Source organism: Chlorella variabilis (assembly GCF_000147415.1).
Source record: "Chlorella variabilis unplaced genomic scaffold CHLNCscaffold_9, whole genome shotgun sequence".
Classification (NCBI taxonomy): Eukaryota; Viridiplantae; Chlorophyta; class Trebouxiophyceae; order Chlorellales; family Chlorellaceae; genus Chlorella; species Chlorella variabilis.
The window spans coordinates 657,583-669,185 of record NW_005435079.1 but is presented as its reverse complement, the minus strand read 5'-3'; the positions used below and the strand labels follow the sequence as shown (position 1 = coordinate 669,185).

Below are 11,603 nucleotides of genomic sequence, written 5' to 3'. Positions count from 1 at the left end.
CGCGTCGACCGAGCGGCGCCGCCGGCGGCGGCGCCGGCAGGAGCGGCGGCACCGGTGCCACGCCGGCTGCGGCCGCGGCTGCGGGCGAGGCAAAGGCCGGCGGGGAGGAGGATGCTGCCGCGGCGCTGCCGGGTAGGCCAAACATGTGGTGTATTGCGGCCGGGCTCAGGGGGGCGGAAGGAGGGGAGCGGGCGCCGGCAAACAGGGTGGGGCTGCCGGCCACCCGCAGCGTCGCTATCTGGTCTGCGGTGCCTGCGGGGGGAGGGACCAACAGGCGCAGAGTGGTGAACGAAGTGCGCCGCTAAGCTGCGCAATGGGTTGGGCGTGAGCTGGCGCCTACGGTAAGGGACGATGAGTAAGCAGTAAGCTGAGGCGGCGCAGCCCTGGCACCCTCACCCGCTCGGGGGCTGGCCAGCGGCGTCATGCCGCCGCGGTTGATGCGCCAGGCTCCCGGCGACAGCAGCAGCATGCCGCCGGCGCCGCCGCGGGTGGGCGTCCCCGCCAGGCCCCGCGGGGGCGGCGAGCCGGGGTGCCCGGCGGCCAGGGCGGGCAGGCAGGGTTTCTGCATGGACGGCGGCTGCCCGCCGCGCACGAGCAGCGAGGGCGGGGAGGGTATGCCGCCCGGCTGCCCCCGCGCCGTCTGCGGCACCAGGTAGGGCAGCGCGCTGGGCGTGGGCTGCACCAGCAGGCTGCGGTTGTCGGCGAGGCGCAGGAGGAAGGCGCGGGTGTGGGGGATGAAGACCTGCAGTGCGGAGCGGGAGGCAGGGCGCAGGGGCGGGCGAGTGAGCACACCACAGTTCCTGGTCGCGGCTGGTCAGCCCACGCGCAGAACTGTACAGCACCAGAAGCACAGGGGTGGAGCCGCCAGCCAAGCCAGCCAGCGGCCCATAGGTGGCAGCAGCAGCGCCCGCCTGGCGACTTGTGTGTGGTAAGAGGCGGCGCATGGCCCTGCCCGCCTGCCCGCCTGCCTGCCTGCATGCCTGCCCAGCCCCGCCTGCCTGATTGTAAAAGGTGATGATGTCTGCGGTGGCGGTGGGGTGCAGCTGGTGCAGGGTGGTGTGCTCCCGCGGGCGCATGCTCACTGCAGGTGGCGCAGGGCGTGGGCGGTTGGGGGGCGGGGCGCGGAAGAAAGTCAGGGCGGGACACCGAGAGGCACACAAGCCAGCGCTGTGGGCCTGGTCAACAGGCGTACACATGTATGCACGTGCGTGCCGGGCGGCGGCGGCGGCGGAGGCCAGCCAGCGCTGCGCATGCTTGCGAAGGGCCGCTCCCGAGGCACCCACCGCTCTTAAAGGTGTCTGCCTGCGCCTGCGCCTGCTGCTTGTAGGCGGCGATGATGGCCTTGAAGGAGGCCTGGCCCAGCTGGTGCAGCTGCAGCACGGCGGGCGCAGCGCGGCGCAGCACGGCGTCGTGGAGGCAGGCAGTGCACAGCACAGCACAGCACAGTACAGCACGGCACAGCACAGCACAGCACAGCGGTCAGGGCACAGCGAAGCGAAGCGGTCAGGCCCTGATCGGCTGGCGAGCGCAGCCCGGGTCTTGGCCTTGGCGGCTGGCCGTGGAGCCGGGCGCGGCGGCAATGGGGCGCCCGCTGGCGGCGCCGGCGGCCGCACCTTGCAGACAGAGTAGAGGCAGCAGAGCAGCGCTTGGTCCAGGTGTCGGCCGTACAGCAACCAGGTCTGCTCAAAGGCCACGTGCTGGGCCAGCGTGAAGGCCTGCAGGGCAGCCCAGGCAGCGCAAGGGAGCAGGGACGCTATGTGCGCTGGTGCAGGCACGCGGCACGCACTCATAGCCAGGCAAGTCCCAGGGCAGGCACGCCACCAGACCGGCGGCTCCAAGCCCTGTGACACGGCACACAGCCGCTGCGCGCCAGTCCGCACGGCAATGCCGCCGCTGTGCGCCAGCCCCAGCCCCGCCTTAGCCAGCCCCAGCCCCGCCCCCTGCCTGCGCCGCACCTCAGCCAGCAACACGTGTGGGTCAGCCGGGTGCGTGTCCAGGCGGGACAGCAGGTCGGCCAGGCGGATGGCGGCCAGCTTCAGCACGCGGCGCAGGAACTTGTTGACCTGCACGGAGGTACGGTGCAGGCGGTACGGTGAAGCAGTACAATGGGAAGGTGCAGCCGGGGTCGGACACGCGAGAGCGGGCCAGCCACACACCGCCTGATGGCGCAAAGGGCCAGACACACGCCTCCTGCTGCTGCCGGGCGGTCGTCGAGCAACTCACCGCGGAGCGAGCGCTGCGGTCGCCGCGAGGCATCAGCGCCGAGGCCGGCCCCGCCGCGTCGGTAGACGCCGGCTGCTGGTCGCCGCTGGCGCCACGCACGGCGGCGGCCGCCCGCGGCTCAGACCCTAGCGACAGCGGCAGGCGGCCGGGCGTATCCACCCCGCTCTGCTCGTGCTGGTGCCGCCGCTCGCGCTGCGGCGGCCAGCGCTGGCTGTGCGGCTGCGTGGCGCTGCCCAAGGTGCCGCCGCCCGGCGCAGGCGCCGAGGCAGCGCCCTGCTGATGCTCCGGGGGGTGGACGAGTGGCGGCGCCGCATCTGCCATGTCAGCGTCCGCCCCGTCGGCGCCACCTGGCGCCGCCATCTCCTCCAGCCCCCGCTTGCGCGGCGTCACGCTGCCCGCGCGGCGCTCGCCGCCGCCCACGCTGTCGCCCACGCTGGGTGAGGAGGTTGGGGAGCACGCGGGCTCGTGGCTGCCGCCGGCTGGCGCCGCCTCCAGCGACGCGCGCTCGCTGGCGCTCGAGCCGCCGCCGCTGCCGCTGGCGCCGCCGCCGTGGCTGCCCACCGCTGCAATCAGGGTGGGGTACAGGCTGGATCCCTGGGCCCAGGCCAGGCTCTCCAGGCACCGCTCCTCCACAGCCAGCATGTGGCGCTTCAGGTCCCTGCAGGCGTTTTAGCAGCAAGAGGAAAGAGGGGCCACGTGAAAAGTGATGAAAAGAGGTTTCATTTGGATGCCACGAAGAGAAGGCAGAAGTTCAAGCGTGCACCTCGGTGGCGACACGCAGGCCAGCCTGCGCGGGTGACGGTGCAAGCAAGCCATGCGCGGGCAGGGCGGTGCGCTGGGGGCGGCGCGCACCGGGGCAGCGTGGGCAGCGCGTGCACAAACGGCTCCACCGCCTTGCACAGGTCAAAGGCGGGCAGGCTGAGGCGCTCCAGTACCGCTGGGAACGCCAGGTTGACCTGCGGGGAGGCAACAGGGGAGGGAGGGGAGGGAGGGAGGGAGGGAGGGAGGGAGGGAAGGGGCTTGGCGTGCGAAGGGCGGGGCAGAAACGCATGGACTGCATGGCAGCAAGCCTGTGGCCCCAGCGCTACCGGCAGGCAGGCAGGCAGGCGGGGCGGGCGAGACCAGCGCCTGGCCTGGCCGACCGCCCGACCACTCTCACCATGCGATAGGAGGAGATGACGCACTCGAGGGCGCAGGCCGCCACGCAGCGATGGAGGAGCGGCGCGGCCAGCAGCGCGGCGGCGGCGGCGGGGCCCGCGTCTGGGCGCCCCGCCTCTGCCGCCACCAGCGACTGCAGCACGCGCCAGTACAGGCGCAGGCCCTGCAGGTGGGCGGGCACCGGGGATTAGGCGGTGAGGAGGCAGCGGAGACATCACCAGCGGTTCCCACGGCGAGGTGCCAGCCAGGCAGCAAAAAGCAGGAGGCAGGCCGGCTTCCGGCTGCGGGCGCCCACCTGTGAGCGCCGCGCGGCGGTGGTGCTCTGCTCCAGAGCCAGCAGCGGGCCGTCCAGCGGGGCGGGGCAGTCGGGGAACGCAGCCTTGGCCATGCCCTCTGCCGCCGCCACCAGCCGTGCCTCTGCACCTGCAACGCACGAGGCGGGGGGTGGGGGGCAAGCGCAACACGGCGCTCAGCGGGTGCAGGCATCTCTCCAGCCAACCAAAAACACCCGCTGCCTGCGAAAACCACCAGAGCACAAGCAGCGGCATGGAACGCTCAGCCAGGGCGCACCTGCATCCATCCCTGCTGCCTGCATCAGCGCACGCAGCTGTGGTGGAGGCCCCTCGCCCTGCCCGGCCACCGTCCCTTGCAGCCATGCAGCTGAGCTCATCGCAGCTGTGATGGGCGTGGGTTGCGGGGCCAGCGGCGGGGGCAGCTGGCGCTGGCTGGCGGGCGAGGGCGTGTGGTAGGATGCATCGTGCGCTGAGCTGTCGACGCCGGTCGCCGCTGGGCCCCCTCCCGCGGGCTCGGTAGCGGTGAGGTGCAGGGCACGGGGGCGCCTGAAGGGCAACAAGCGTGCCGTACAGTTCAGGGCCTGGGCACTAAGGCAGTCACCCCGCCGACCAGGGCAGCAAACACGGGAGACGGTCAGCCACAGCAATGCAGGAGCCCCTGCGCTCACCTCAGCGGCGTGGAGTTGACGGCCTGGGTGTGCTGGCGGGCGCAAGGCGACTCCGGCTCCTCCTCGCCGGCTGCTGCCGCCGCCGCCGATGCAGCCTCCGGGATCGTCGCCGCATCCACCTCCATACCGGTGGCTCCTGCCCCCGCCTGCGCCTCTGGTGCTGCCGCTGCCGCTGCCTCGGCCGCGGTGGCCTGCGCTGCGGCTGCTGCCGCGGGAGGCGCATGCGTCTGCGCCTCGGCGGCTGGCGCGGAGACGGCGGCAGCATCCCTGGCGCCGGCTGGGGCGCCGGCGCCGGTGTGGGTGGCTGCTGTGGCTGCTTCCATGGAGGGAGCAGGTGCTGCAGGCGCCAGGAACTGGAGAGCATCCACATCAGCATCCGCAGTCAGGCGCTGGTAGTGGTGCTGCAGCCTCCACTGCTGCCGCCGCCGCCTGCCTATCCGCATCAACCAGGCCCGGGAAGCTGAGCCACACCAGCGGCGGAGCAGCGGGCGCTGCAGCACCAGCCATGGCCTGCTGCTGCTGCTGCTGGGCATCCTGCGCTGCTACGGGCACAGCCGCAATCCAGGGCTGCAGCACCTGCGCCAGCAGCAGCTGGAGCAGGCCTGCCAGCTGGCGCACCGTGGCCGCGTGTTCCGCCGCGCTGTGGCTGGCTGCCACCGCAGCCAGCAGCACATCTGGTGCCTCCTGCTGCTGCTCAGCGTGCCTCAAGTGCTGGCGAGGTATGTTGCGCAGCATGAAGTGCGTGCAGGCCAGCAGCAGCGCAAAGCTGGTCACCAGGTCGGCCTGTGGCGGCAGCAGCGCGGCGCGCGCGGCGCAGAAGAGCAGCCAGAAGAAGCCCAGCGGCGAGCGGGGGCCCGGGTCAGGAGGTGTAATGAAGTACTCAGCAAAGATGTCCTGCACAGCAGCAGTGGCAGCAAGGAGGGGGCTTCCCATGAAGCGTGCGGTACCCCGTCCCGTAGCGGCACAATGAACCGCTTAATGGCCATGGCCGAGCAATGCCATGCCACTGTTCGCAGCTGACCCCAGGTGTGTGTCCCCTCCCTTCCTCACCCGAGTCTTCTTAGCCAGCAAAGTGCTGAAAACATAGGTCTGCTTGAGCTCCCGCAGCTGCAAACGGCGCTCCAGAGGCACGCCGCTGCCCAGCACTTGGGCCACCGCCGCGTCCAACAGCGCCGCGGCGGGGGACAGCTCCCGCACGCCGCACTCCAGCCTGCAGTAAATTAGTGCGAATTGTGGGTCGGGGTGGCACTGGCCAGCAGGGGCCCAAGGGCCCAGCGAGGGTTGTGGGCGTGCACCCAGTGCTGATGCGCCACATGTGGGCCGCATGCGGCAGAATTGAGCAACCCCGCTCACGTCAGCCCACAAGCTGCAAGCACGGCGGGGAGCCGGGCCCTCTTCTGCGAGGTGGCGACCGCTCCCGCCAAAAGACAGCAAGCGCAAGCAGCGCTTCTCTGCTTGCCCTGCAGGCACGGGGTTGGTTGATGGGTTTTGTCAGGGACTCTAGGGGTGATCAGAACGTCGGTGGGGCCCTGCAGCCCGCTGGGAGAGGGCCGACCTGCAGCTTGGCGAGGATGTCGCCTGAGGCGTCCAACAGGAGCGCACAAATCTGTTCCGTCGTCTCGTCATCAAATATGCTGGCGGCAGCAGCCAGCAAAGCTGCTTCGGGCGGGCTTTCCGCTGTGCTCCCCATGGGTGGGAGCTCCCAGCCCCAAACCTCCGCCACAGGCGCCGGCAAAAGCGATCCAAAATTTTGGAGACTCCTGCGGGAGGGTGCGCGGCCTCGATTGGAGGGAACCGCGACTGCCACGTCAAGGCGCAAGAAGAATACGGCGCGGTGGTTTCAAGAGGGCATGCATTGCATTTGCATTGCATCTGCATCCTGTGCAATCTCCTGGGGACTTTGTGGCAATAGCCTGCATCCCAAGGCACCTGCATGCAGGATTGCATCCATTGAACACGCAGCCGCAGCGGGAGGCAGGTGCAGTTGAGCGAGATGGTTGTGACAATGGGCAAGGGAAAGAAGCGCAAGGCGCCGGCACCACTGGCGGCGCAGGAGCGGCACAAGGAGGAGGCTCCCAACCTCTTTGAGCGCCTCTCCAACAAGAAGCGCTTCAGCATCCTTGGCCGCAAGGTCAAGGGCGAGACCAGGCAGCTGGGCAAGCTGCGCACGGCCGCCGGCGAGCGGGTGAGTGGCGTCGGGGCGGCGGCGGCAGGCGGCACACAGCGGCCTCGCGTGGCCCATTGCTTGTGCCTTCCAGCTCGAGCAAGCCATGCTGACGCTGTGCTGCCGTCCGACATGTGCCTGTAGCGCAAGAATACCCTGCTGGTGGAGTACCGGCAGCTGCGCAAGAGCAACGCGTTCATCGACCGCCGCTTTGGGGGTGCGTTATCACCCTCCCATCCCCACGGAGGCACTGTGGGAACGTGGGCAACACCAGCCACAGCAGTGCAGCGGCTGGCATGTGATGCTTGCTGCATGTTTGTCTGATCGAACCATGCATTCACCCTCCCTCTGCTGGCTGCGCCCCACCCCCTGCTGCCGCAGAGGATGACGAGAGCCTTACGGCCGACGAGAAGGCTCTGCTGCGCTTCCAGAAGCAGCGGCTCAAGGAGCTGGCGGGCGGCAAGTTCACGCTGCCGGACGAGGAGGGCGGCGAAGGAGGGGAGCAGCTAACGCACATGGGCCAGTCGTTGGCTGAGCTGGATGATGCGCAGGAGGTGCGCTAGGCGGGGAGGCTGCCTGGCTGCAGAGCACAGAGCGCCTGGTTGGCTGCTGGAATCATGCTGTGCCCTGGGCTGCCACTTCTGCCGCTCCTCCAGCCGGCTGGGCTCACTGACTGGCCTGCTGCGCTGCCTGCTGCCCGCAGGGCTGGGGCTCTGACGACGAGGGCGACCGGCGGCTGGATGAGGAGCTGAGTCGGGACTTCCACTTTGGCGGCGGGCTGTTTGAGAGGAAGGCGGGTGGCGGCGGCGGCGAGGAGGGCGAGGAGGGCGACGAAGGCGGGCGGCCGCACAAGAAGAGCAAGAAGGAGGTGAGGCGGGGTGCGGGATGAGGCTGGGGCTTGGCATGTGGGGCATCGTTTTGAGCCAAGGCTGAGTGGGCCCAGCAGCCAACCAGGGCACTCCTGGCGGAGAGCCGAGCCGTCGGCCTCATCTTCCCGCTTTGCCACCGCGCGCGCACCAGGTGATGGAGGAGGTCATCGCCAAGAGCAAGGCCTTCAAGGCGGAGAAGCAGCGGCAGCGGGAGGAGGATGCGGATGAGACGACAGCCCTGGACGACCAGTTCAGGTGCGGCACAGGCCACCGGCATTGCTGGGTGCCGGCAGCACCGCGGCAGTGGCAGCTGCGCCCTGGGGCCTTGCCTTGCGATGCTGCTGCTTCCACCAGCAGCCGTACAGGCCGGTCCCGCGCCGCCAAGCCGCTGCCCTGTGCTTGCTGCTTGCTTCCCGAACCCTGCGGTTGCGGAGTTGTTGGGTTGCTGTGAGAGCACACCCCGCTGCCTCGCCGCCTCCCCCGGCTGCAGGTCTCTCATGGGAGACAAGGCGCTGCTGGGACTGATGCGCAAGAAGGGAGAGAAGCGGTGAGGGCGCAGGGCTGCCCAGCGACGGGAAGCCCACCCACGCTGCTATGCCTCAACAATGGCATGGCGCTGCGCTTGCTCTTGAAGTAGTTGCTGAGCCAGGAGGCCCTCAGCGCCGCCCTACTGACAGACATCTCGATCTGGGGCGCTGCATGCCAGCTACCATGCCATGGCGGCTGATGCAGGGTTTGACCCCGCGAACCTGGCTGCACCTGTGCCTGCCGTCTGCAGGGACAGCAGGGCGGACAACAGGGAGGACCAGGCCTTTGATGTGCTGACCCGGGAGCTGGTGTTTGAGGCCAAGGCCAAGCCCGGGGAGCGCACGCTGACCGGTGCGTGAATGGGTGTGGCGCCCGCGGCGGCGCTGGTGGTGGTGGCGTGGTCGTCGCCGGTGTGCTGGCGCTGGACTGACGGTGCATCCTCTCAATGCGTGCAGCTGAGGAGCTCGCTGAGCTGGAGCGGCAGCGGCTGGAGGCGCTGGAGGCGCAGCGGCGCCGCAGGATGCAGGCACGCGGCCAGGCTGCTGGTGCAGTGCCCTGTTCGATCCACCCTGGAAGCCGTGGAGCACTGTTGGGGCTGCCTGCCTGGCACAGCCGCTGCTCAGCTGGGCTTCTGCTGCATTGGCTGGATTGCAGGGAGAGGATGACGAGGGGGAGGATGAGGAGGGGGAGGCAGCAGCGGGCCCAGCAGCGCCCGCTGCTGGGTTGCCGGCCGGCGGCTATGCGGCGCGGCGTGCCAAGCGGGCGCGGGCAGAGGAGTGGCAGGAGAGGCGTATGGGCGGCGGCACCTCTGGAGACGCGCTTGAGGACGATTTTGAGCTTGGCAGCGATGAGGAGGATAGCGGTGAGCTGAGCTGCCCGGCTGACTGGCGCCTGCACTGCCTCACTGACTGCTGCTCGGTGCTGGATCCATTCACGTGTATGCCTGTGTTATGTTGCATTGCATCGCACTCCTCTAGCACCGATGCACTCCCTCTGCATTGCAACGTGCAGAAGGCGGCTCAGATGAGGATTTCAGCGAGGAGGAGGAGGGTGGCAAGGATGGGGTTGCACGCGGCGGCAGGCCCCTCACCAAGCTCGAGCTTCGGCGGCAGGCACGCGCGGCTGGGGACCATCCGTTGCAGGAGGCCTTTAGGAAAGCGTCCGCCAAGCTCCTGAAGAAAAAGTTGGGCGGCGCGGCGGCAGGTGGGGTCTGCACCAGCTGCTGCGCTGGGCTGCCAAGCAGCCTGCAACCCTGGCCACGGCTGCCTGTACTGCTGTTACCTTACGCGCTGTACAAGCGTGCTTCCTGCATCAAAGTTACCCAGCCAAGAGCATCATGTGTGCCGTCCGTGTGCCGCAGAGTGGGGCAGCTCAGATGAGGAGGGCTCGGAGGAGCAGGATGGCGGCAGCTCAGAGGATGGGGAGGGCTCAGGGGATGGATGAGCTGGAGGGCGGCAGCGGCTCCTCTGGGGAGGAGCAGGAGGCAGAAAGCGAGGAGGGCGAGGAGGAGGAGGATACAAGCGAGGAGGAGGAGGAGGAGGAGGAGGAGCCAGCCTCGAATGCGTTGGCTCCGATGGACTGCTCCCAGCAGACGACTCTGCTGCTGCAGTGACCGCCGGCGGCTGCGATGTGCGCAGCCCTGGCTGCTCTGCCGTGTTGGCTCCGGAAAGCAAACCCTGCCCGGCTGCCTGGCATCTGGCCACACCACACATATCTGCTGCCCCTTCTCTGCCCTGGCCGCTGCAGGCGCCTGACGCCGGCAAGGCGCGCAGCTCTTGGGAATCGTTCAACAGCACCCCAGGCTCTGCCGGGGCAGCGGCGGCGGCCCAGCAGGCGTCTCTGGCGACGGCGGCAGCGCACACGCCACCCCAGCAGCAGCAGATGAACGCGACGGTCATATCGGCGGCCATGGCTGCTGGCATGACCTTCATGCAGCACCTGCAAGCTGCGGGCGCAGCGGGGCCCCCTCCCCATCGCCGTTCTCAGACGTCAACCCGCTGCGCCACGCTGCCGCCGCCGCCGCCATGGCCGCCAACCCTGCATGGGGGCGCCGCAGTTGTCGGGGGCGGCCTCCTTTGTGCCCCCTTCTTCAGAGGTGCACCCCTCTGGGGCCCCGCGGCCGCAGCAGGTCATCGCCAAGATGATGGCACACCTGAACCTGGGAGATGCCAGCCCTGCGCAGCTGCAGGCGGCGGCCACCACCCTGCAGCAGCAGGCGATGGCCATGCAGCAGCAGCACCACCACCACCAGCCGGCCGCCTCCCGGCAGGGCAGCATGGGCAGCAGCGCCGCCTCGGGCGACGCCGCCCACCACCACGCAGCGCAGCAGCACAGCGCACGCGGCGAGGGCGTGCGCCGGTCCTGGCGCGCATTCGAGGGCGAACAGGCGCAGCAGCAGGTGGCGGGCCAGCTGGTGCGGCGGCAGCGCGCCGCCGCGGCGGTGACTGTGGACGTGCAGCTGCCGCGGGCCTCTGGGATCGCGGGCTGGGAGCCCATGTCTGGGGACGATGTGCACCGCTGCCGCTCCGTTTTTTTGCCAGAAAGGTGGGTGTGCTAGTGCGGTACAGCTGCAGGTCGGGGGGCCCGCACCCCACCCCTTCCAGCCTCGGCCTGTCCCTGGTGCAAAACCTGCCTCTGCGCAACACCTGCCCCTTGCGCAACCGGCATCCATGCTCCCCACCCTGTCCGCAACAGCTCCCGCACCCCACCCCACCCCCAACCACCACCTTTGTGCCGCTGCAGGGCTACCCCGAGGTGGGCGGCATGGAGAAGCACTGCGCCATGGAGTACTTTGCCAAGCTGCACATGGAACGACACATCTTCCACCAGGCCTGGCAGGCCGCCGACCACGGCGGTCGCGGCCGCCTGGGCGAGGGCGACTTCTGCCTGTTTGTGCAGCTGCTGCGCGGCGCGCAGAAGGGGCGGCCGCTGCCCGCGGCGCTGCGGAGGGCGAGGCGGCGGCGCTGCTGGGGCAGGTGCCCATGCCGGGCGGCGGCGTTGCGCCGCTGCACATCGACGCCGCACACCTGTGGTCGGTGCTGGGCCACAGCCGGCAGGCGTCGCTGGCGGGGCACGAGGTGGCGGAGTCGGTGCTGCAGGTGGGTGTGGGGCGGGGGCAGGGGCTAGGGCGCCTTCGGGGCCCGGTTGGAAAGGCCCTGGCCTGCTTGCAAGGGGGCATCCAGCAGCAGGGCCATGCACACTGAATGGCAGGCCAGGCTGCGCACAGGCCCACGGCCCGCCGCCCTCGCAGCGACGCAATGTCGCCCCTCTGCCGCCGCCTGCCCAGCCGCTGCTGCAGGGCTTTGATCCTGATGACGACGACGACGCCTCCTCCGTCGACAGCGGCATCGCGGAGAGCGTGAGCGGCATGTCTGTCTGCTCCTCGCAGCGCCCCTCCCACCACCCTGCCGGCGGCCACTACTCGCTGGCTGCCCCTCAACGCAGCCCCACCATCGTACGTGGCTGGGCAGCGTGCTGGGTGGCGGCGCGCCGTCCTACCACCCCGCCGCCGCCCCCCGGCCGGGCTACGGGGCAGGCTACCCGCAGGCGGCGCACAGCCAGGTGGAGGTGGAGCTGAACAGGGCGGAGGTGCGGTACCGCAAGGCGCTGTCCACCCCTATCTTCACGCTGTTGGTGCGGGACAGCCTGGGGCGGCTGGTGGAGCTGCCCATCGACACGCACCCGGGCACTACCACCGTGA

At 69.9% G+C, this 11,603-nt stretch overlaps 2 protein-coding genes across 2 annotated transcripts in view; one reads left to right on the top strand and one right to left on the bottom strand.

Moving 5' to 3' along the window:
- CHLNCDRAFT_145378 (expressed protein) overlaps positions 1-4,665 on the bottom strand; it is a gene marked incomplete at both ends in the record, with an annotated part of 5,123 nt that extends 458 nt beyond the window's left edge. Inside the window, 12 exons of the mRNA XM_005847877.1 lie at positions 53-252; positions 397-742; positions 843-1,081; positions 1,284-1,371; positions 1,614-1,715; positions 1,881-2,063; positions 2,224-2,881; positions 3,076-3,179; positions 3,383-3,544; positions 3,677-3,804; positions 3,952-4,220; positions 4,343-4,665. Of these exons, the coding sequence (XP_005847939.1) occupies positions 53-252; positions 397-742; positions 843-1,081; positions 1,284-1,371; positions 1,614-1,715; positions 1,881-2,063; positions 2,224-2,881; positions 3,076-3,179; positions 3,383-3,544; positions 3,677-3,804; positions 3,952-4,220; positions 4,343-4,665 (2,802 nt within the window). The remainder of the gene's footprint in view (positions 1-52; positions 253-396; positions 743-842; positions 1,082-1,283; positions 1,372-1,613; positions 1,716-1,880; positions 2,064-2,223; positions 2,882-3,075; positions 3,180-3,382; positions 3,545-3,676; positions 3,805-3,951; positions 4,221-4,342) is intronic.
- A 1,670-nt stretch (positions 4,666-6,335) lies between these two features.
- On the top strand, positions 6,336-9,515 carry CHLNCDRAFT_145376 (hypothetical protein; the record flags this gene model as incomplete). The annotated part of the gene is made up of 11 exons (XM_005848035.1): positions 6,336-6,527; positions 6,651-6,723; positions 6,888-7,060; positions 7,210-7,374; positions 7,527-7,630; positions 7,866-7,922; positions 8,154-8,254; positions 8,359-8,453; positions 8,558-8,765; positions 8,915-9,111; positions 9,264-9,515. 11 exons carry the CDS (start codon positions 6,336-6,338, stop codon positions 9,513-9,515), a joined length of 1,617 nt encoding a protein of 538 aa, XP_005848097.1.
- Between the last annotated feature and the right edge of the window lie 2,088 nt (positions 9,516-11,603).